Source organism: Rousettus aegyptiacus, unplaced genomic scaffold, assembly GCF_014176215.1.
Source record: "Rousettus aegyptiacus isolate mRouAeg1 unplaced genomic scaffold, mRouAeg1.p scaffold_m13_p_6, whole genome shotgun sequence".
Classification (NCBI taxonomy): Eukaryota; Metazoa; Chordata; class Mammalia; order Chiroptera; family Pteropodidae; genus Rousettus; species Rousettus aegyptiacus.
In genome coordinates, this window is record NW_023416309.1 from 5,138,763 (window position 1) to 5,160,545 (window position 21,783).

The window sequence follows — 21,783 nt, forward strand, 5'->3', positions numbered from 1 at the left end:
TTAAAGTAAGATGTAGGGAATTAAAGTAAGGACACAAGATACCACAAAAAAATTATTTTTTCTTTATGTCCTCATTTTCTTCAAATCAGGATCAAAGTTCTTATTTAAAATTCTCTAAATTAAGCAATACAATATAAGAAGTACTAAACTTACAGCATTGGGAATGTAATCAATAATATTGTAGTGTTAAGGGTAGAAAATTTTCAAAGTGAGCCAACTACCTAAGTCAGCTACAGGGAAGAAATATCTTTAGATACCAGAAGTTGTCCTACTTGCTTGGGTGTGGTTTTAGAAAATGTATTATATAAGATATAAAAATGGCCAGTGTCTGCTTCTGTAATCTGCTCACTTATTAACCAGAATGTAGTACGAGGTGATGTATTTGTATTGTGTTAATGGTCAACTTCTGCTTCTATAATCTGCTTACTTGTTTGATGTAGTTTTAGGCTTTATGAGCTGCCTCTTTTGAGAATGTAAGGGTAAAGACTTCCCAGTAAATGAGTAACAAGGAGGTGATTCCTCTAGGCACCAAAGCCCCAAGAAGAGGCACAACATTCCAGGATACAGATAACAAGACTGTCTACCAGGCTATGTTTGATCTAGCAATTCCCCAGATACATTTATCTTTATAAAGGACATTAACAGTTAACTTGTGCTTTCTGTAATTTCCTTACTCTCTCTGTTCTAAGATGTAGTCAGAGGCTTCATAAACTGCCTCAAACAAAGACCCCAGGCTGATCTCCTCTAACCCTATGTGGTAAAGAGTCAGTCGCTGGCTGGCTAATAAAGGCTCATGAGTAATCTCAATTGGCTCCGTGGGTCTTTCTTAGATTTGAATCCACAACAGTAGTAACTACGTATAATGTCAGATACCATTGGGATGATCATTTTTACATTACACAAATGTCTAATCACTATGTTGTACGCCTGAAACTAATATAATATTGTATGTCAACTGTAACTGAAAAATTAAAAAAAAATTTTTAACCCTTTTTGCATTTAGAAAATAATGCAGCCTGCTGCCAGTGTTCATTTAGCATCACGTATAGGAAGGCTATGTTTTCTAGAATTTGACAATTTCAGCAATATTATTATATTTTGTAAATGGAAATACCACTATTAAAAACAGAATGCTATAAATAGAATAATGTCATTTGTTTCCAAAGACTATCGCTATACTAAAGCGATGCGAAAATAATAATAAAAGTGAGATATTTAGTGGCAAACTTTGGGAGTAAAGTTAGGACTGTAATCTGCAAGTTACCTCGGGGGTAAATGCTGCAGCCGCAAGCACTGCCAGAGAGTAAGTATTCTTGGGGCAAATAGGAAATGGGTTAAAGAGGTATTAAGCTAAAATATTTCAAGAGCCCTGTGTTTAAAATACATTCTGCACTAGTATGCAACTGGACGACCTGGAGAAATGCAATTAAATCTTGGCGTCTCACTTTTCTGATTATTAAAATAGGATTACTGCTGTCCTCCCTATCCCACAGTATTGCTGTGAAAATATAGTACATGAAAGTGCTGTTTAAATTGTGAAGTAACCTAACATCTAACAAAAACAAAAAATAGGTCAAAGGCCAAATGGCTCACAATTAAAATTTTTATTGTGTGCAATGAGAACTTTGTTCAAGGAAACTCTTAAATTGATGCCTATTTAATAAAATAAAGATTCCATTGCTCTAGGTTTGTCTGAAGGGATACAGGGTGATGGTGTAAGGAGAGTGCTAAACTGCCTTCACATTCCCCTCTCCCTGTTGTCCCTCAGTGTATCCCCTAGAACACCACACTGTACAAAAGGCTTTGGAGTGACAAAGACTGGAGTAAAAAGTCCTTTTTTTTTTTTTATCACTGGCTTTCTGAGCCTCAACTTCTTCAACCACAAGATAGATGAAGCCATCACCTACTTTTCAAGGACTAGAGGTAATGTGCATTAGAGAAGCTAGAAAAATGCCCAGTATGCAATGTATGACCACTATATCAAAGTTTTACATACACAAGTCTACAAAACATATGCATGAAAAGAGAGCACTAAAATTCAACTATTTTCAAAGCAATTAAATTTAACAACTTCAAGCTAAAACCTGGATGTTGGCAACAGCTTCCTTAACATTACTACTTAAGTCATTCCCTCTGCTATTCATTTCCACAAATCCCTTCAAGCAATATTTTTAAAACATCAATTTGACCACGTCACTTAACTGGCTTACTACTGCCTACAGAATAATTCCTAAGCTCCTCTTGTAGCATGAAGGCCTTTTGTAATCTGCTGTAAGCCTATGTATCATTCCTAACTATTTTCTAACAGCCAACGTTTTAACCATATCCAATTATTAACCAATCTTTGAATAGGACATGTACTTTTCCAAAAACCTTTTATTTTTTCCAAAACAGTAAATATATATTGTAGAAAATTAGAATTAGAAAATGTAAATTCTCACCATCTAGGTATCATCACTATTAACACCTTAGTGCACATCTTTCTGAAGATATAAATACATAAAATAACTATAAAGATATATGAACATGCCAAGAGAAATAAGAGGAAAAGTCAAGAACCATATGATTTTACTCATATGTAGAATATAAAACTGAAAGCAATAAATGAACAAACAAACAAAAATTCACAGACATAGACGCCATTATAATGGTTACCAGTAGGAAAAGAGGATGAGAGGGAGGTAGAAAAGGATAAAGGGAGTCAAATATATGGTGATGGAAGATTTGACTCTGGGCGGTAAACACACAATGTAATATGCAGATGATGTATTATAGAATTATACACTTGAAACCTCTATAATTTTATTAACCAATGTCACCTCAATAAATTTAACTTTTAAAAAAGATACCTGAAGTGGGTAAAGGGGATCAAATATATAGTAGCTGAAGGAAACTGGACTTTGGGTGCTAAACACATAATAGAATACACAGATGTCAAATTATAATGTACACCTGAAAATTATATAATTGATTAACCAGTTACCCCAATAAACTTAATTTAAAAAAAGATACACGATCATAATGTATATACTGTTTTATAACCTGCTTTCTTCAGTCAACAGTCTCTATCTTTCCATTTCAGTAAATTTCTATGTCATCTAATACATAGGCCATGTTCAAATTTCCACAATTGACTCAAAATATCCTCTGTAGTTGATCTATCCAACCAATATCTAATTCAGAATCTCATATTACATCTAATGGTTCCTATATTTCTTTTAATGTATCACTGTCACTTCTCCACACCAACTTTCTAGGACACTAACAAGCTAAAGAGCATCACTATTTGTCATACAGAATTTCCAATAATCTAAATTAATGTGGTTTCTTTCCTTCTTATTCTTCTCTCATCTGTTTATCATGTAAAAAGGAAGCTAGAAGTAATCATCTGCAGAATTAAAAATAAATGTTTTTGGCTAGAACATATTATACATAATTCTGTGTATTATATATAATTATGTATAGTATACATTATTCCCTGTATCACATCAGAAGATACATAGTATCTGGCTACCCCAACTCATTAGTGATAGGAAAACTGATCACTGGATTAGGGTAATGACAGTTTGATCTCTCCAATGAACAATTATGTGTTTTTTTCTCTTGCAACTATAAAGTGATTTATATGGTGTGACTTTGGCACTACATGAACTGTCTGGGAACCCACTGCCCATTCATCTATTGGTTGTAACAACAATTAATAATCCTGGCATAAAACAGAAATTTCGTCAGGGTTTTTGATATGACATTTCTCTAATTCTATCACACTTTCTACAATTTGTTAACATTCTTCAAAAAGTTGAATTATCTTTTTTAAAGGGCCTCTTCAGTTAAGAAGATATAGATACTATTATAAATACAACTAAAATGCTTTCTCCTATTAATAAGTTTTTGTAAGGTAAGAAGCTGTATTAATGGTCACCTCAAAGTGTATCAAATGAGCACTGGTTTTTCTGGCTTTCTCTTTGAATATTTTAGATGCCCATGAGTTTTTCTTTAGTCACTGTGAGAAGTGCAGCTCACACTTTAAGAACCTACACTTTTGCTCATACTGATTTCCCCAATCTTCCCAAAATTCTTTACTTGATAAACTCAACTTCCAGTTTCATATCTTCTCTATAATGACATACAGCAAATTTCTTCATCTCCATTTCCAGAGCAATTTTTTCTCTCTTGCATACTATATACAGGTACCTCTGATATAATATTTAGTTGTATATCTTTTCTGTCCTTTGGACTTGTCTTTTATGGGTTAAGAACAGCAACACCAGTGTTACTCACAGATTAGTTCTGGTTCACAAACTGTTTCCTGTTTGCAACACAATAAAAGCTTGCACCAGACTATCAATCAACTAGTCACTAAACAGTTTAGTTTGGCTCAATTTTTTTCTTTGGTGGTAAGAATTTGTGGCACAAGAGTGAAACATGTTGATTTCTATTCTAACAAGAGCTACTTTAACTCTCATGAATCAATAACAAACATTTCATGTATAAGCTACTTTGAACAGCACTGTCTAATCATCAATTTACCATTACTGCCATGATCATAAAAAGGAATATAAACAACTGTTTGTAGAAATGGAAGGAGTAGGGACCATGGACATATTGAGATATTTCTTCTAAGGTGCAGGATAAGTTGCTGTATCTGGATCTTCCAAACACAAAGAAATACAAAGCCTAGTGGGCCTCTTTAAATTTTGGAGGCAACATATTCCTCATTTGAGTGTGTTATTCTGGCCCATTTACCTAGTTCTGAAAACCTAGAAGGCTCAACAAAAGGTTCAGTTCCTCTGCCACTTGGGTCATATGATGCAGCACCTCCCATTGTACTTGGAAGTGGCAGTGGCAGAGAGGGACGCTATCTGGAGATTTTAGAGAGCTTTATAGGTGAATCTCAGTGTAGGCTTTCAGGAGCAAAGCACTGCCATCCTCTGCAGATACCTACTCTCTTTTTGAGACACAGCTCCTGGCCTGCTACTGGGTCTCAGAGTCGACTAAATACTTACTTGGGCCACCCAGTTAACAATACTGAACTGCCCATCATGAACTGGGTGTTATCTGACACATAAAACCATAAAATTAGGTGTGCCTAGCAACATTCTACCATCAAATGCAAGTGGAATCAATGTGATTAGGCCCAAGAAGGCTCTGAAGATATAATTAAGATACATGATGAGTGGCTCAAATGCCCATGGTCTCCATTTCCACTACAAGGTCTTCTTTCTCCCAGCCTGCACTATGGTCTCATAGGAGAGAGTTCCCTATGATCAGATAACAGAGGAAAAGAAGACTCAGGTCCAGTTTACAGATGATTCTATACAACACACAGATAACATCTGAAAGTAGACGGCTGCAGGACTATAGTCCCTTTCTGTAAGGAAGAACAGCAGTGGAAGAACAGCAATGAAAGGAAATCCTCCCAGTGGGCAAAACACCATACAGTGCATCTAGTTGTTCACTTTGCTTAGAAAGAAAAATGGACAGATGTGCAGTTATATACCAATTCATGAGTTGTGGCCAATGGTTTGACTGGATGGTTAGGGGCCTAGAAGAAACATGATTGAAAAACTGATGACAAGAAAATTTGAGAAAGAGGTATATAGTGTCTGTCTGTCTCTGTCTGTGTGTGTGTGTGTGTGTGTGTGTGTGTGTCTGTCTGTCTGTCTCTCTCTCTCTTGTGTGTGTGTGGGGGGCGGGGGGGGGGGGCGGGTCTTTTTCTCTGGAAAACCCAGACTGGTTCCAAAGATAATTCCTTCAAACTGGTAACAGACACTAAAGGGAAGTCTAGGAAAATATAAAAGTGGTTTCTCATTTATCCTTATCAAGCAGGGCTTCTTGATTGGGTCCTAGGGATCAAGAAAACAAAAAGAGCAATTAAAGGCCACTGGATTAAGAGACAATCAGCAACTAAGGCAGGTAAGGTACTTGCAAAATTGTTTGCTTAAAATCAGTTTAACATACTAGGTATTAGAAATTTGGTGTATTTATATGTTAAGTTCTCATGAGTTCTATAAAATTCTATTGTTTCCAGTAAGAATCAGGGTGCAGAAATCATTTTTATGCTATTCATAATTTCAAGTCATTTCTCTTTATTTATATAAATTTAATTCAATCTTATAAGAGAAAAAGCTTAACTAAACTTTGCTAAAAATAATCAAGGACAAGAATTCTAGGTGAGTTTACGGAATACTGCCTTGGGGTAAGCCACTTGGAGGAGAGAACACCAAGGTAAGAGAACAAAAGAGATTACATAACTACCACTTTATGTGGACATACTTCCTTTTTACCTAGTATTCAGTCATATTTTATAAGGCTTCATGTTTACTGAAGTAAAGATAACTCCTCCCTATAACATCGATCCCCTCATGTGTAGCCTCAAGCAGATACTGGTTGCCAGTGCTTAAGTTCTTATGTTTGCAAATGAGTATAAAATTCTACCTTAGTTGTGTGCAAGGATAAAGTCAGATTTTGAGCTGTGACACTCTGAAGTTTCATGAAGAAGCATTCACACAACTGAAGTACTTTTTAAAATATTTCTTCCATATTTTAAATGGGAGATCTTCTGAATAGAGATATGTTTATCTTCTCTTACTCTTAAATCTATACTAAAATGATAGTAAAAAAATTTTAAAAGCATATAAACTGTTAATGATGAAGAGAATTAGAGAGGGGACATAGCAGACAAAAACTTTAAAAAGTGATTTAGCAGGACTGGTGGAAGACACAACTAAAGTGTGTGTAGACGGAGAACATGGACAAAGCTTGTCCTGCAAAACCCTGAAGGGGGTCAAAATGCTAGATACATAAACAACTAAGCATATGACTCATTAGGGTAAAAAATGTGGGACTTGCTCAGAAAGAAGTCTGCATAAGGCAAGAACAGACCCCCAGTTTTCTATCTCTATTTCAAATAAAAAAAGAAAAAGTCAAGAAGTTTCTTCTCTGGAGAAACTAAGATGGAAAAATCCTTCACTTAGTATAGATACTGAGCACCCATCAACATCCATCAATTATTGTAAAACAAGGGTCCCCAACTCCCGGGCTGTGGACTGGTACCTGTCTGTGGCCTGTTAGGAACCAGGCTGCACAGCACGAAGTAAGCAGCAGGTGAGTGAGCGAAGCTTTGGCTCTATTTGCAGTCACTCCCTAGCGCTAGCATCACCTCCTCAGCTCCACCTCAGATCATGAGGCATTAGATTCTCATAGGAGCACCAGTCCCTAGTGCCAAAAACATTGGGGACCGCTGCTGTAAAATAAAACCAGCCGGTTGACAAGCTAGCTCATGTACAGAGTGCTGAATCAACTTTTCAGTTCCTCACTCCTAAATATTAATAAACAACAAAGAATCACTAGATATGTGAAAATTCTAAAAGAAAAAACAAAATAAACATAAAGAACAAAAATGACCATTTTTAGAAAGAGATAATGCAGGAAACCTGAAAAATCTTAACAAAACATAACAGAAACAATCTACTTAATACAGTTACTGGTAAAACAAGAATTGAATAATACAAATAAAGAATGGTATACAATAAAGAGTTCTTGGATATTGAAAATATGATTAGCAAGTAATTCAACAGAAACAGAGAGCTAGAATATGAAGTTGAGGAAATATACTAGAATTCATAATCAAACTCAAAAGAAAATCTGAAAGAAAAAATAAAAGACTGAGAAACAATTCAGAAGTTCTGGATTATGATTACCAAGAATACAAGAAAGATATAGAAAAAAAAAGAGAAAAACCAAAAACCACTGAAATTACTTAAGAAAACTTCACAGTACATGACTCTCCAAAGAGCCCACTATGTACCCATACATCAAGTGGAAAACAAACAACTACAACAAAACTCAAATCCCAGCACATCCCTGTGAACTTCAGAATGCCAGAAATAAAGATTAAAGTGATAGAAATAAAAGATGACAAAAATCTCCCAAAGAGATTAAAAACAAAGAAAATTCAAAGTAAAATGGATCAGAATGCAGACTTTTCTCAGTGGCTAAACTGGACCTAGAAAAGTAATGCATTCAGATATTAAGGAAAAAACTCACTTCCATCACCATCAAATTATTAATATCAATCAAATGAAAATAGGTAAGAGAAATTTTCAGTAATGCAGTAGCTACAAAAATTTACCATCCATTTGCCCTCTCTTAGGGAGTAAATTAAGGATATACCCTAGCAAAATGAAGAGAGTAAACCTAAACAAAAAGATATGTTATCCAGGAAATAAGTGGACCCAATCCCAGAATATAACAAAAGGAAGTCCCTACACAACAGCTCTAGCAAAGCTTCAGACAGCGACCTATTCATATGAGCAAAGATTGGCTGAGGTGAGGAGAGGGACAGAAATATTATCTTTTCATTACGCCTCTGGATAGTATATGAATTTTTTTAAACCATGTATCACACTAAACTTTTTAAATTTTAGTAATATTAAAAAGGAAAAAAATTAAGAGGCAGTGACATGAAATCTTGGATTCATTGAGCTTTTAACATCCGTTAGTATTCCAGGAAATTTTAAAGGTGCCCTAAAAAGATTTTGCAATTTTCTTCTCATAATTCTGTTGTCACTATATAAAGAAAGTCAATTTGATCAGTGTATAGTACTTTCAGAGATCATAAAGACAGAAAGACATTAAGAAATTCGATTTCCCATAAAGTATCTCAAAAAACAGTTTTCTATTTTTATGGTACGCATCATTGGTTACCAATTCATCTATTCTCTACTGAATTATGCTACCTCTCTCAGTACTCAAGGTGGTCTGGTCTTATTAGCTAATATTTAATCCTGCTTCATGTTTCAGGGCAAAAAACTTAGACACAAAAGAGGGTATGTGGTATAGCCCAGTGACTGACTCAAAAAAGATATTTAATATATTTTAGCTATTTCCCACCTCTACCTTCTCTATCCTTTGACTCTGGAGTTCCTGATCAGAAAATCTTCTCTCTAGTCTAGTAAAGGGAGAAATATTATAAACCAGTCTATTTCCTAGTTACAGTTAAACTAAATTGTAAGCTTGACATCTGTATATTTCAAACATACAATCTCTTTCTGCCACAAGAGTTGTCCAAGAGTTTCATATCCAAAAAGGATCCTCCACTTTCTTGCTCCCAGCTTTAACAAAGTTTCTTTTCAATAAGTAGTTTAACATCCACAAGAATGGAGAAGAGTTATCCCAAAGATCTATAACCAAATAACTTCAACTACCCTTCACCTCATGAGTATATATCATGATTTGGTTTTGATCACCACCAGAAATTCTAAGTTTTGGTTCCTCCTCCTAAGAACCTAAAACATGCAACCCTGAGGGAAGATAACCCAGAATGTAAATTGGGCAGAGAAGCCAGAATATTCTTTCCCAATCATAACTTAAGCTAAATTTGGCTAGTCTACAAAAAACAAATCTAGATTTTAAAACTAAACAAATGATACCCACATTTTCAAATTAGTATTTTATTCCTTAGTTTTCTGCTATGCATCTGACCTTGCCTGTGTTAAAGCTAAACTATTCAAAGTATTATTGAATCAGAAGCCAGATTCATCATTGTTATGAGTCTACATTTTCTCAAACAAAAAGAACTGACAAAGATTAAACTTGAAAATTTCAAACAAAAGTGAAATTATGACTATGATCATGTAAGTTAAAAAATGCTGTTTCTTATTTCCCACTTAGCTGAAATTATAGTAGCAGTCACTGATCAGTGAATGCCTACTAAGTTTCGGGAATTAGATCTCTCAATTTATAACTACTATTTCCAGTTTTCTAGATAACCTTAGGTACTACAAAAATGAGGAAAAAGAGGCAGAGAGATTGGCTTATTAAATATCATAAATGTTGGGGACTATATTGAGACCATGATTCAGAATCCCATTTACTTTCCTCCCACAAAAATTTCTATTATGTACTATTTACAAGCATTATTTCTATAGAATTCTAAAAATTAACTTTTTTAAAAAAAAAAGTAAAATTAATCCATCTTGCAACTCAAAATATCAGAGCCAAAAATGGTCATTATGTACTCACCTGATGCAGCAGACGTTTCAGTTTAAGTAACTGAGTTTTTACAGCAGTGCAATCCTGGACCATGTGCCGGAGGGTCATCTCATCCAATATCACTGTATTTTCGGGTACGTCTACAAACATCTTCTGAGCCTGGAAAAAGGGGGTCCCTCCATAGCTTTCAAAATGACCCAAAGGAGATTCTCTATAGGGAGAGCCTCTAGAAGGGCAGGAGAAGTTGGAGGGAAAAGATACACAATACGATTTCAGAAAGAAATAAAGGTAATAAAATTGTTGCAGTGATTACTGTAAGTCATTTATCATTATCACAAAGCCTTTAATTTTTATTTACCTCAGACACTAATTTGTTTCTACAGAAAGATTTGATCAGATCCAGATAATATTAATACTATTATCTTCTGCACTCTCTCTATTAGCATATTTTATATATTGTTTTAATAAACCTTATTTCTTAGAAACATGAACAAAAACAAGACTCTGGGGAAAGGCCTTGCCATGAAAAAATTATACTTATTTTCTTTTTTCTGCATTGATTATCTACCTTTTAGCTTTTGACTTTAATTGGCCTCTTAAACTTCACATCTTTTTTTAGCCCCATAACTTTGCTACTCATGGTAATACCCAATTTGGACACACCCTTGGACTCCTATTGCTTGAAAAGTCCCAGCAGACAATTAAGACAAATGAACTGTTATTTCTACTTTTACTTTTACATTGTTAATTCATCTTTTCCAATAAAAATTTTAAAAGATTTTATAAAAGTCTTATACATATACCCCATATTTCCTAATCTCGACCTGCATTAAAAATCTACTCTAAAAAATTTAAATTTCCCTTTAGTTTCATACAATAATATAAATTATGATCAAGGAAAAAAATATGTTTCACAGACATGAAAAACACAGTATTTTAACTAGAAGTCATAGCTACAGCAATTTAAAAAGTACTACATTCAAATTACACACAATCCTAGCTGGTTTTTGAGACAAGAACACACTAAAAAAGTATTTTCTCCAATATAATGGCTATGTTATATATGTCAGGATTAAAGTTAAATTTATGATGCAGTAAATCTGAAAAAGGCACAATGCATTAAATTTCAACCATATTGAACAAGAAATATGGTTTCTATTAATTTTATTAGCTTTTAACAAATATTCCCAAATCTCTAAATTCTCAAATATTCAGTAAGAGCTTCATTTTCACAAGATTATTTTTCTCTGAAATTACTTCTATAAAACTATTTCAGGCCCTGATTTTTATTTTAATCCTCACCAAAAAAAGATCTTTAAAAACTTTTAAATTGTTGATCCATAGGTAAGACCCTAATTTACTAACATAAAAATCTGCTTTACTTTTATTGCTTCAAAATATAGTTGAATTATTAAATTTCAAATACTGATTAATTAGTACAAATATACCATCCATGACTAAATAGGTGGACAATCAATCTATACACAGAGTAGTGAAAGATATATAGTAATAAAAAGTTAACAAAATAGTAAGATGAAAATATAGACTCATCCGAATAGCAGAAATAATAAGAGTTATGTTTTTAGAGAAAAAAAGTTGACATACTTTGAGAAATTTTCTTGGGTAGGAAGAATTTGGGATGAACTATAAAGTATGAGGTTTGAGTTTGACTGAAATGAAAGTTGAAGGCTTTCTAGAAAAAGAAAAAAAAGTAATGGCACAAAGTATAAGGCATGTTTTTCAGGTACAAGGAGACTCTTAAATATGGTTTAAAGGTCACAAAGAGCCTGAATCCAATTTATTCTTCAATTTTATCCATCCCTCAGACTGATTTCTTAATCCATTGCAAATTATCTGAGATTGCCAACATAATACAATCTCTCTTATCTCCAACCCCTGGTCCTCAACCACTCTACTTTTGACTAGTCTACCCATCCTGAACCCCACTGCATGCTTGATCTGAGGAATAATTCCTCTTCGTCTTAAATTAGTTGGCGTTTCCTCAGGGAAAGCTTCCTTAATCTCTTAAACCAGGGCTTGCTACTTCCACAGATGACCCTATACAGCTCTATACTGTGCCCTATTATACTAATTGTCATAATATATTGTGCTGTTTGTAAACATGTCAAATTAGAAACTCCGTGAGAACATAAACTGTATATTCTTTTCCCCTGTATCAGAGACAGCTGCTTTTATGTTTGCTTGCTTGTATATTTTTGTTGCTGTTGTTTTCACTGAATACGGAGCACGGATTTTAACCAGTATGATGTTGTTGTTTTAAGTTTCCATCTGTGACAGTCTCAACTTCTTTAGTTATAACATTAAAAAGCAATATTTTAGTATTATCTGGAAACAGTCACATCAAAAATTCCCAGTTAAAGTTTACTTTTATTTTATCAAAGAGTAAAAGAAATATTAGAGTGTTGCAGAAAAGATCCAAAATTAGACTGGCAAGAAACCAAGCAGCACTCGGAGAGTTGCAGAACTCAGGTTTATTACGTCAGTCTCTCAGAGGAGCTAGCACCCCAAAGATCTGCCCTTCCCCACCCCCAGCTCAGTTGCAACATTCCTTATTAGAACCCTTTTCGGCATGGGCCGATTGGTTAATTTGTCCTGAGACTGTTACAAAGTAGTGGGAGTTACTATAGTTGCAGGTAGTTACATTACATTACAAAGGGCCCGAGTTACCAGCAGTTACAAAGTGCTACAAAGCACAGGAGTTGCTAGGAGGTACAGTTAACATTTGTTGCTTAGACAGGGAAACAAAAGGGAAGGTGAGTCTTTAGACAATTTCGAGTACAGCCCATGTAGCAAGCATATTTACAGAAGCAGAACAGAGAGCTGACTAGACTTTTGAATGAAAATTCCTCTTCAAGAGAAAAGACTGAAGGAGACTAACCTGAAGTCTACAGCATGAGATCTGATATGGACTAAGGGCTTATATTAGCTTGACATAAACAAGAACCACATTCAAGAAACTAATGAATGAATGAAAAACATTTCAAAGGAATTAACAAGTCTTGATCACTAAGTGAATACTGGGAAAAAGAATTATCATGTAGAAAAACTACAGTGTTAAAGAGACAGCTCTGGTCTAAGACTTAGGTTTAACTCCTCACTGACAGTAACTAGCTATTGAAAATAATTAATATCTTTGAACTATAGTTTCTTTACCTTTCAATATTCTCCACTGCCTACCAAATAAAGTTCATATGCCTTAGGTTGCACTTCAAATACTTCCACTATGAGATCCAAACTAAACTTACATCTTCTCCTAGTACTGAAATACTTCTTCCAAAATTCATTCTTGATCCCTTCAACTAGATAAGACAAATACTTTATGATCCTTAACTTATTTTACAATATAAAGACATATGTATGCATATCACCTCTAATTAAAATGTAAATTCCTTGAAAACAGGGCTATATCTTATTCATTTTTTTATTACCTGCACAGATTATCTGAGTTTAAATCTTAAGTCTGTCACTTATTACCTATATAACACACAGGGTAAATTACTTTATCTATGCTTCATTTTTCTGATCTATAAAATGAAGATAATAAGAGTACTCACCACATTAAGTTGGTTTGTATAAAGACTAAATGGGGTAATACACATTAAAGTGCTTGGAACAATGCCTGATAGATAGTAAATGTTAAATAAAAACCATTTATTTCTATATTATTGTTATTATCGATAATTTACAACTTCTTATATTGAAAGTGTTTTCTAATATAAATGTCAAAAGAATACTATAATGCCATATATCTTCATCTACATTCCCCAACTGGTATATATTGACACAACCGCTTTATACCTGTCTATCTGTTGCTAAACCATCTGACAATAAGTTGACAATAACATAACACCTCACTGGAGAACCATCTGAAGTCTGCTGGGGGCGGGGGGGAATGAGTATAAATGAGAAGGCCAAGAGGCAGAAGAAGACAAAGGTGGAACAGAAAGCAACTATATAACAGATGTGATTTTCAAAAAATAAAAGGACACTTATTAAAACAGGAGAATAAAAAAACAGAAAGATAATGAAGATTTTGAGATTTCATATTCTGAAAAGATGATACAGTTCATATATAGGAACCTGAATCTTTAAATTATAATGAGGTTAAACCACTTTCCAAGAGTGCAAACACAAATCCAGGGATGAAGACATAAAGAAGGCGAAGAAAAATAAACATGAGACAAAAGAGTAATTACTAGACACGATATCTCTTATTAAGGTAACATACATCAATTTGTACTTGTATACAAATTTTAACAATTGTGCATTTCCAGTAGAAAAATAAGACAGTGAAAGCAACAGAAAACTGCAAGCTGCTTTGGGGAATACACTGGAAGGGTTAGCGGTGTGTCAGCAAAGGCAGAACCTATGTACATTTGTGGCCTATGTGGCTAATCACAGGTTAGGCAGGCTAGCAGATGTGAAGAACTTAACCAATTCAGGTATGGAGGAAGGCAAAAACGAGTTACAGAAGCTTGAGAAAGAAATGTCCATAATCACCAATATTATTTAACATCATTCTGTAAATACAGCCAATAAAATCAGTAAGAAAAAGAAAGGATCAAAATAACAACACAAAAAGAAACCTTTAAGAGATCAGCCCTTTTTCTTTTTTGACCTATTTAAAATAAATCCACACACAGTAGCAGCACCTGATATTCAACCCACATGCCTAATAATCACATTGCTGCACAATTACTTATTGTAGCTTTAAAGGGATTCCCCAAATTATGTGGCTGTATCCATATACTTCTCCACTTCCATCTAAGTTCTTAATTACTACCATGTGTGATTTTGTGCTCAGGTTTATGATTCATAGGTCAGACAGGCAAGTAGAGATTTGTGTGGTGTGTGTGTGTGAGTGCGAGAGAGCAAGAGAGAGAAAATGAGTTGATTTTTTGTTGCCACTTATTTCTTGATCCAAGTCTCAATCTAACTTTATAAAACCTTTAGTGTTTCTTTTCTCACCATTAATAGAAACTGTATATCACAAGTTGAATGTGTGTATTTTTATGTTCATGGTTATATTTTTTTAGATGCCTGATGCAACACAATCTCAATTAAAATCTCAGCAAGATATTTTGTGGATATCAACAAAGTGATTCTAAAGTTTACATGAGCAGGCAAAAGACCCCAAATAACCAATGTACTATTGAAGAAGAGAAGTCAGACTTATTATATAAAGTGACAGTAATTAAGACAGCATGGTATTGACCAAAGAATAGATAGTTCAGTGAAACAAAATAGAGAAATACATTCATACAGTCCTTGACAAAAAGAAAAGGCAATTCAAAGGGGAGAGGACAGTCTTTTCAAGAAATGATACTGGAACAACTAGACAACCATATGCAAAAAAAAAAAAAAAAAAAAAAAAAAAAAAAAGACCTTATACACCCCTCACAAAAATTAACTCATTGAAGATCAAGGACCTAAATGTAAAATACAAAACTACAGGATATCAAGGGAGAAAATCTAGGTGACCTTGTATTTGGCAGTAAGTTAGATGCAACACAAAAATACATTCCATAAAAGAAAAAAATGGCAAGTTGGACTGCATAAAATTAAAATGTCTGCTTTATGAAAAACACCATTAGGAATATGAAAAGGCAAAGCAGACTGGAAAAAAATATTTGTAAATATATATATATATATATATATATAAAATAAAGGAATGGTATCTAAAATATACAAAGAACTCTTAAAAATCAATAAGAAAACAACCTAATTAAAAAAATGAGCACAAGATCTAAACAGACATCTTACTAATAAGGAATATATAGATATGGCAAATAAGCATATAAAAAAAATGCTCAAAATTATATAACATTAGGGAATTGCAAATTAAAGCAAGATATAACTACACACCTATTGGAATGGTTAAAATCCAAAACACAACACATGCTGATGAGAATGCACAGCCAACAGCAGCTTTCATTCATTGCTGGAAGGAATGTTAAATATAGAGCCACTTTGCAAGACACTTTGGCAGTTTCTCACCAATCTAAATTTACTCTTCTTACTACATGGTCTAACAATTGTGCTTCTTGATTTTACCAAAATGAGTTTAAAACCTATGCACAGAAATGTTTAGAGCAGCTATATTCATAATTTCCAAATTCTGGAAGCAATTCAATATCCTTCAATAGGTGAATGGATAAAGAAACTGTAGTTCATCCATACAATGGACTATTACTGAATGATAAAAAGCAATAAGTTATCAATCCATGAAAAGACATGGAGGAACCTTAAATGAATTCACTTAAATTGCTAAGTGAAAAAAAGCCAATCTGAAACACTATGTATTGTTTTCAACTATATGGCATTCTTGAAAATGCAAAACTATAGAGACAATAGAAAAATTGGTGTTTACCAGGAGTGTTGCTAGGGTAAACGGCAGAGGAGAAGGAAGAGATGAATAGGTGGAGGACATGGGATTTCAAGGACAGTAAAATTATTCTGGATGATACAGTAATAGCAGATATATGTCAATATGCATTTGTCAAAGCCCAAAGACTTTGCAGAGTGAACCTCAAATGTAAACTATGAATTTTAGTTAATAATAATATATCAATATTTACTTATCAGTTATAACAACTAATGCAAGATATTAATAATAGGAGAAGCTGTATAAAAGATGGTGAGGGAGTATATGAGAATTCTCTGTACTTTTGCTCAATATTTTTGTAAACTTAAAACTGCTCTAAAAAAATGAAGTCTATTAAAACAAACCAAAAAACAAAATGACAGAAGAGAAGGAAGTACTTCCAGAATGGCAGAATAACTATCTCCACAAACTATCTCCACAAACTCACTCCTCTGTAAAAGCACTGAGGACGTTGGCAAATTTGTCTAAATCAAATTTTGCAGAGCTCTGGAAATCAACCAAATGTTCGCAATAACCAAGGAGCACTTATTTTATAAAATACACACGCACACACACACACAGAGCTAAATCTTGGTGAGAAAACAAGCTCTGTGGCATTTTAATTTTTATACTGCCATGTCCATCTCCTATCTCCCAGGCTCTGTGGAAGCTTAATAACAAGAGCCTTCCAAACATGGTAGCAGCGAAATTTAGTGATCACTAGGGGATGGGCTGGGAGGTAAACTGAATTTGAAACTCCCCAAAAAGCACTACTTCCAGATAACTGTTACTATTTTACCTTAACTGGTACCTCCCTAAAAAAGGACCCATTCTCAGCAGTTGTTTTATTTGACCTGATTCAGAACTTGTTCTGTGAAAACAGCCTTATCTATAGTACATTTGATGGAGAAAAAAAAATCAGTGACGATTGTTTAAAATTCCAGCTGCCTAAGATTGTGATACCAATTGGGACAAACAAGATGATCAAAAAACTTCTAAGAAAAACCTGAGGAATGACATGTCCACAGGAGACTTTGAATGCTCCAATGAATTCTTGGGTATAGAGAAGGCCATAAACATATATAGGGCTGTGTGCACACCAAAGAAATATCTGCGAAGGCCTTAATTTCTCACCTTTGGCCAACCTTGAGCCTCTGAGCAAACAGAAAATGAAGGGAAAGGTAGAACTGTAAATGGTTTACCAGGTTCCTAAAGGCATCCCTGAACACACAGCGAACCCCTTAGCAATGGCTGAAGACTTATTGGTTCAAGGCACTTAAGGAAATCGCTAATCATTAGCTTAACAAACTCCAAACCATGATAAACTATAAGAGAGACACACCATAGTTAAAACAGTCAAAAGCCAAAGAAAAAGTGAGAATTCTGAATGCAGCAAGAAAAAAGTGCCCTATTATGTAGAAGACATGCTCAATAAGATTAATAGCTGACTTTTCATTACAAAGCCTAGGGGTCGAAATGTAAAAAGGAAGACTGTCAACCAAAGATTCTATATCCAGCAAAACTATTCTTCAAATTTAAATAGAAATTAAAACATTCCCAGATAAGCAAAAACTGAGAGTTGTTGCTATCTGACCTTTCCTACAAGATATACTGAAGTTGGAGACTTCAATACCTTCTTCTCATTAATGGACAGAACGACTAGGAAGAAGGTCAGCAAGAAAAAAAGACTTGAACAACTCTACAAACTAGCAAAACCTAACAGACATCTATAGAACATCCATAGAGATTGTTAGTAATGAAAAAACTTGCCGCAAAGAAAAGTCCAAGCCCAAATAACTTCAATGGTGAATTCTACAAAACATTCCATGAAGAATTAACAGGATTTCTTCACAAATTCTTCCAAAAATGGAAATGAAAGAAACATCATTCAATCTATGTGATTATAATACTAAAGTCACACAAGAAACATCTCAAGGAAACTACAGACCAATATTTGTTACATATACAGAAAAATTCCCAACAAAATACTAACAAATTGAATCTAGCAACATATAAAAGAATTATATACCATGACCAAGTAGAGTTTATGAGAAATGCAAGGTTTGTATCAGCCAATGTCATACATGACATAAAGAGAAGGAAAGGCAATATTTCAACAGACTCTGAAATAGTATTTGACAAAATCCAACACCCTCTCATAATAAAAACACTCAATAAAATATGAATAAAAGAAACTTGTCTCAACCTGATAAAGAGTATCTATGAAAAACCCACAGATAATATCATATTTAACAGCAAAAGACTGAAAGCTCTCCTAATATCAGAGACAAGACATAGATGGTGGCTCTCACCACTCCTATTCGACACTGTCCTGGAGATTCTAGTCATAGTAATTATGCAGAAGAGAAAGGAAAAGTATTCAGATGAGAAAGAAGAGAGTAAAACTATTTCTATTCTTAAATGACATGATCTTGTATACAAAAAAGTGTAAGGAACTAAAGAGCCAGAGAGTTATATGAACCACACACAAGAACTTTAGAGGCACTCATTTTGTAGCAAAGCTTACAATGAAGAGGGAAAGTGAGCCAAAGGCTAAGATAAGATTTTGTTAGCTAGGGGTAAGACACAGTAAGGAGAAACGGATACAGCCAAATGCCCAAAGTCTCAAAGGTAAAAGACTAAAGAATATTTCACTTAGAAGTGACAATGAGAAGTAAAGATAAGACCCCACCTCTAAACAGTTAAGTACTAGAATAACAAAAAAATAAGAATCCTTCATTTAAGAATGCTACTGGGGAATTAGCACATTTAGGAGAGTTAGGTTTCAGTTACAATCAGTAAAATGTAAGAAAATAAGTCAATGTGTGAGTTTGTTATGATATGAGAGAATTCCATATAGCATAATGGAAGGTATAGGGAAAAGGGAGATCTAGGGAGAAAAGAGGAGTGAAAGGTTAGGCCAGGTGAAAAGAGAGCACAGCATTATGATCAAATTACAGATGGTCTCCAATTTAGGATGGTTCTACTTAGAATTTTTCATTTTGTTGATGGTGCAAAAGCACTACATGTTCAGTAGAAACCATACTCCGAGTTTTGAATTTTGAACTCTCCCTCGGCTAGCAGTATGTGATGCAACTCTCTCATGATGCTGGTAGCAGCAGTTAAGCTGCAGCTACAATCAGCCAAGTGATCTTGAGAATAAAAAACCAATACTCTATAGTTTATTCATCATGTTAGATTTTGCCCAACTGTAGACTAATGAGTTCTGAGCATTTTGATGTTCAATAGGTTAGGTGTATTAAATGCATTTTCAACTTACAATATTTTCAATTTATGATGAGTTTACCAGGATGTAACCCCATTGTAAATTCAGCGATATCTGTATAGAGAAAGTAGATCACTGGTTCTGAACCACCAGTCAGTCTCCTGAGTTACGGATAAGACATAATCCTATAATTAACTATGACAATGATGGGAACTGAAGGACAGACAGGAAAGGGAACCAACACTCAAGAAGTCATAGAATGGGAAGAGGGACTTTTACACATGCAATATTAAAAAGGCCCTGGGGTCAGTGCATCCAAATTTTTAAAAATCAAGGCAGAAAGAAAATGATAATTATAAGGTATGCTGGAGTAAGGTTTGTCTTGCATGAGATTTCTCTCTCTACCATCCATCCCCATAATTGGCTCTAGGGGATCTAGATTTCCCAACTCCCACATAGCCACATCAAAGCCTGAGGGGATCAATAAACTGGTTAATCCAAATCTATTTATAAAAATAGTGGTATGCTTCGGCTCACTTGTTGGGAAGTTCTGCGCTGAATGAGTCAGATTAGAAACCCCTAAGAATGCTGTGCATTTCTCTCTCACTGAGAATTAGCAATGTGGATGATTCCTCATAATACATTGTGTAGGAGAGATCTGTGATCATGTTTTGGGAAATGGTTACATATTCTATCTTTTACCACCTTTTACAAAATCATAATACTGTATTAATATATAAAAGGCACTATGGAGTCTACTATTTAAAAAAACTCATTTAACTTTAACTTGTTCATTCTTACACTCATTTGATCTAAGAATCTCTCTTTACTTATTGACATCCAGGAATAGTTTTTGTAAAATGTTGCTTAACTTTTCTGATCAGCCTCAACTTGATCATTTCCAGGGACAGAGATTACTACCTCCAGGTAATTCATTCATTTTGGAGAGTCTGATTAATAATCATATTTTAAGCTGAAATTTGCCACCCTTTATCTTAAAATGCATAGATAGTTTTGCTATCTAGAGTTAGAAATCACATCCAAACAGAAACCAGTCGCTGCATGCTTCTAGAATCCTATATACATTACTTTATTGAGGCAACAGTCATTGCATTGCACTAATACTATACTGTAACTATCTACATACCTATCTCTCCCCACAGACTCAGCATCCTGGCAGCAGGAAGATCTACTACTCATCTTTGTATGGGATGGAGAAGGCAGATGAATATTCTACCTAACTGGTATTACAGTGATTCCAACTGAGCTCACACACTGCATAATTATTTTTATTGTCCTCAAAACAATGCTCCAAGAAGCTATTATCAATGCATAGCTTTCAACTCTCACGTGATAACCAAATTCATCCCAGCATGAGAATTGAGCACAGAGTTCAACATATGGGTTCTCAATTTCTGTGAATGAATAAATCTTATCTGAAGTGTAAACAATGGTTCACATTTTAGTTAGACTTCTGAATTTTCATAAGTTGGCCTTAAGTTTACCCTCTTTTAAACCAACCACTAAAGATGAGGGAAGACTATATTTACATTAGATTCTTGTCTGGTAATACCTACTCTCTGATGCCCATTCCTTATCAAAATCCCAGATATGAGAAACAGAGAAGCTGAAAAAATGCCTGGAAGAATATGTACCGCACGCATTCTTTCAGATCTTCTAAATTTTATCCTTGCATCAAATTATACCAACAGAAGAATCTTTAGTTGCACATCATTTCATGAACCACTGCAGAACTGCCTTTTCTCACTTGGGAGTTCTCTGTAGCTTGCATTGAAGAATGTAAGTAAGAAACAGACTTAAGGAATTTATCATTATTTCTACTTTGGGAAGCTAAGATCTGAACACTGCCAATCAATTCAGGAGAAACATGCCTTTTATCTCATGTACACTGCAATTCTTACAAAGGATCAAGTTTTGTTCTTTACTTTGGCTGCAAGGAATCATAGAGCCAATTTTTTTTCTTACTTCACGAACTCTAAGGGGCCATATGTTTCCATTCCATTATCTCTTTCTCACAATTTTATTATCTGTATTGTAAATTAGTTCCAAAATGACCTCAAATCCCCAATGGAACAAGATGAGAGAAGGAAAGTTAAAAAATTAACAATTACCACTGGGTGCCTATGTAATTTAGATACTGCTCCAGATACTTTAC

General features: G+C 34.3%; 1 protein-coding gene across 12 annotated transcripts in view; it reads right to left on the reverse strand.

Moving 5' to 3' along the window:
* The window catches only part of CCSER2 (coiled-coil serine rich protein 2), a 170,037-nt gene that overhangs the window by 62,417 nt on the left and 85,837 nt on the right, over positions 1 to 21,783 (reverse strand). For 11 of the 12 annotated variants that reach the window (XM_016130168.2, XM_016130170.2, XM_016130166.2 and 8 more), the window contains one exon: positions 10,027 to 10,222. In XM_016130168.2, coding sequence (XP_015985654.1) covers positions 10,027 to 10,222 — 196 coding nt within the window. Of the gene's footprint in view, positions 1 to 10,026; positions 10,223 to 21,783 lie in introns of those variants that run through there. The other variant, XM_016130174.2, reaches the window with a different exon arrangement.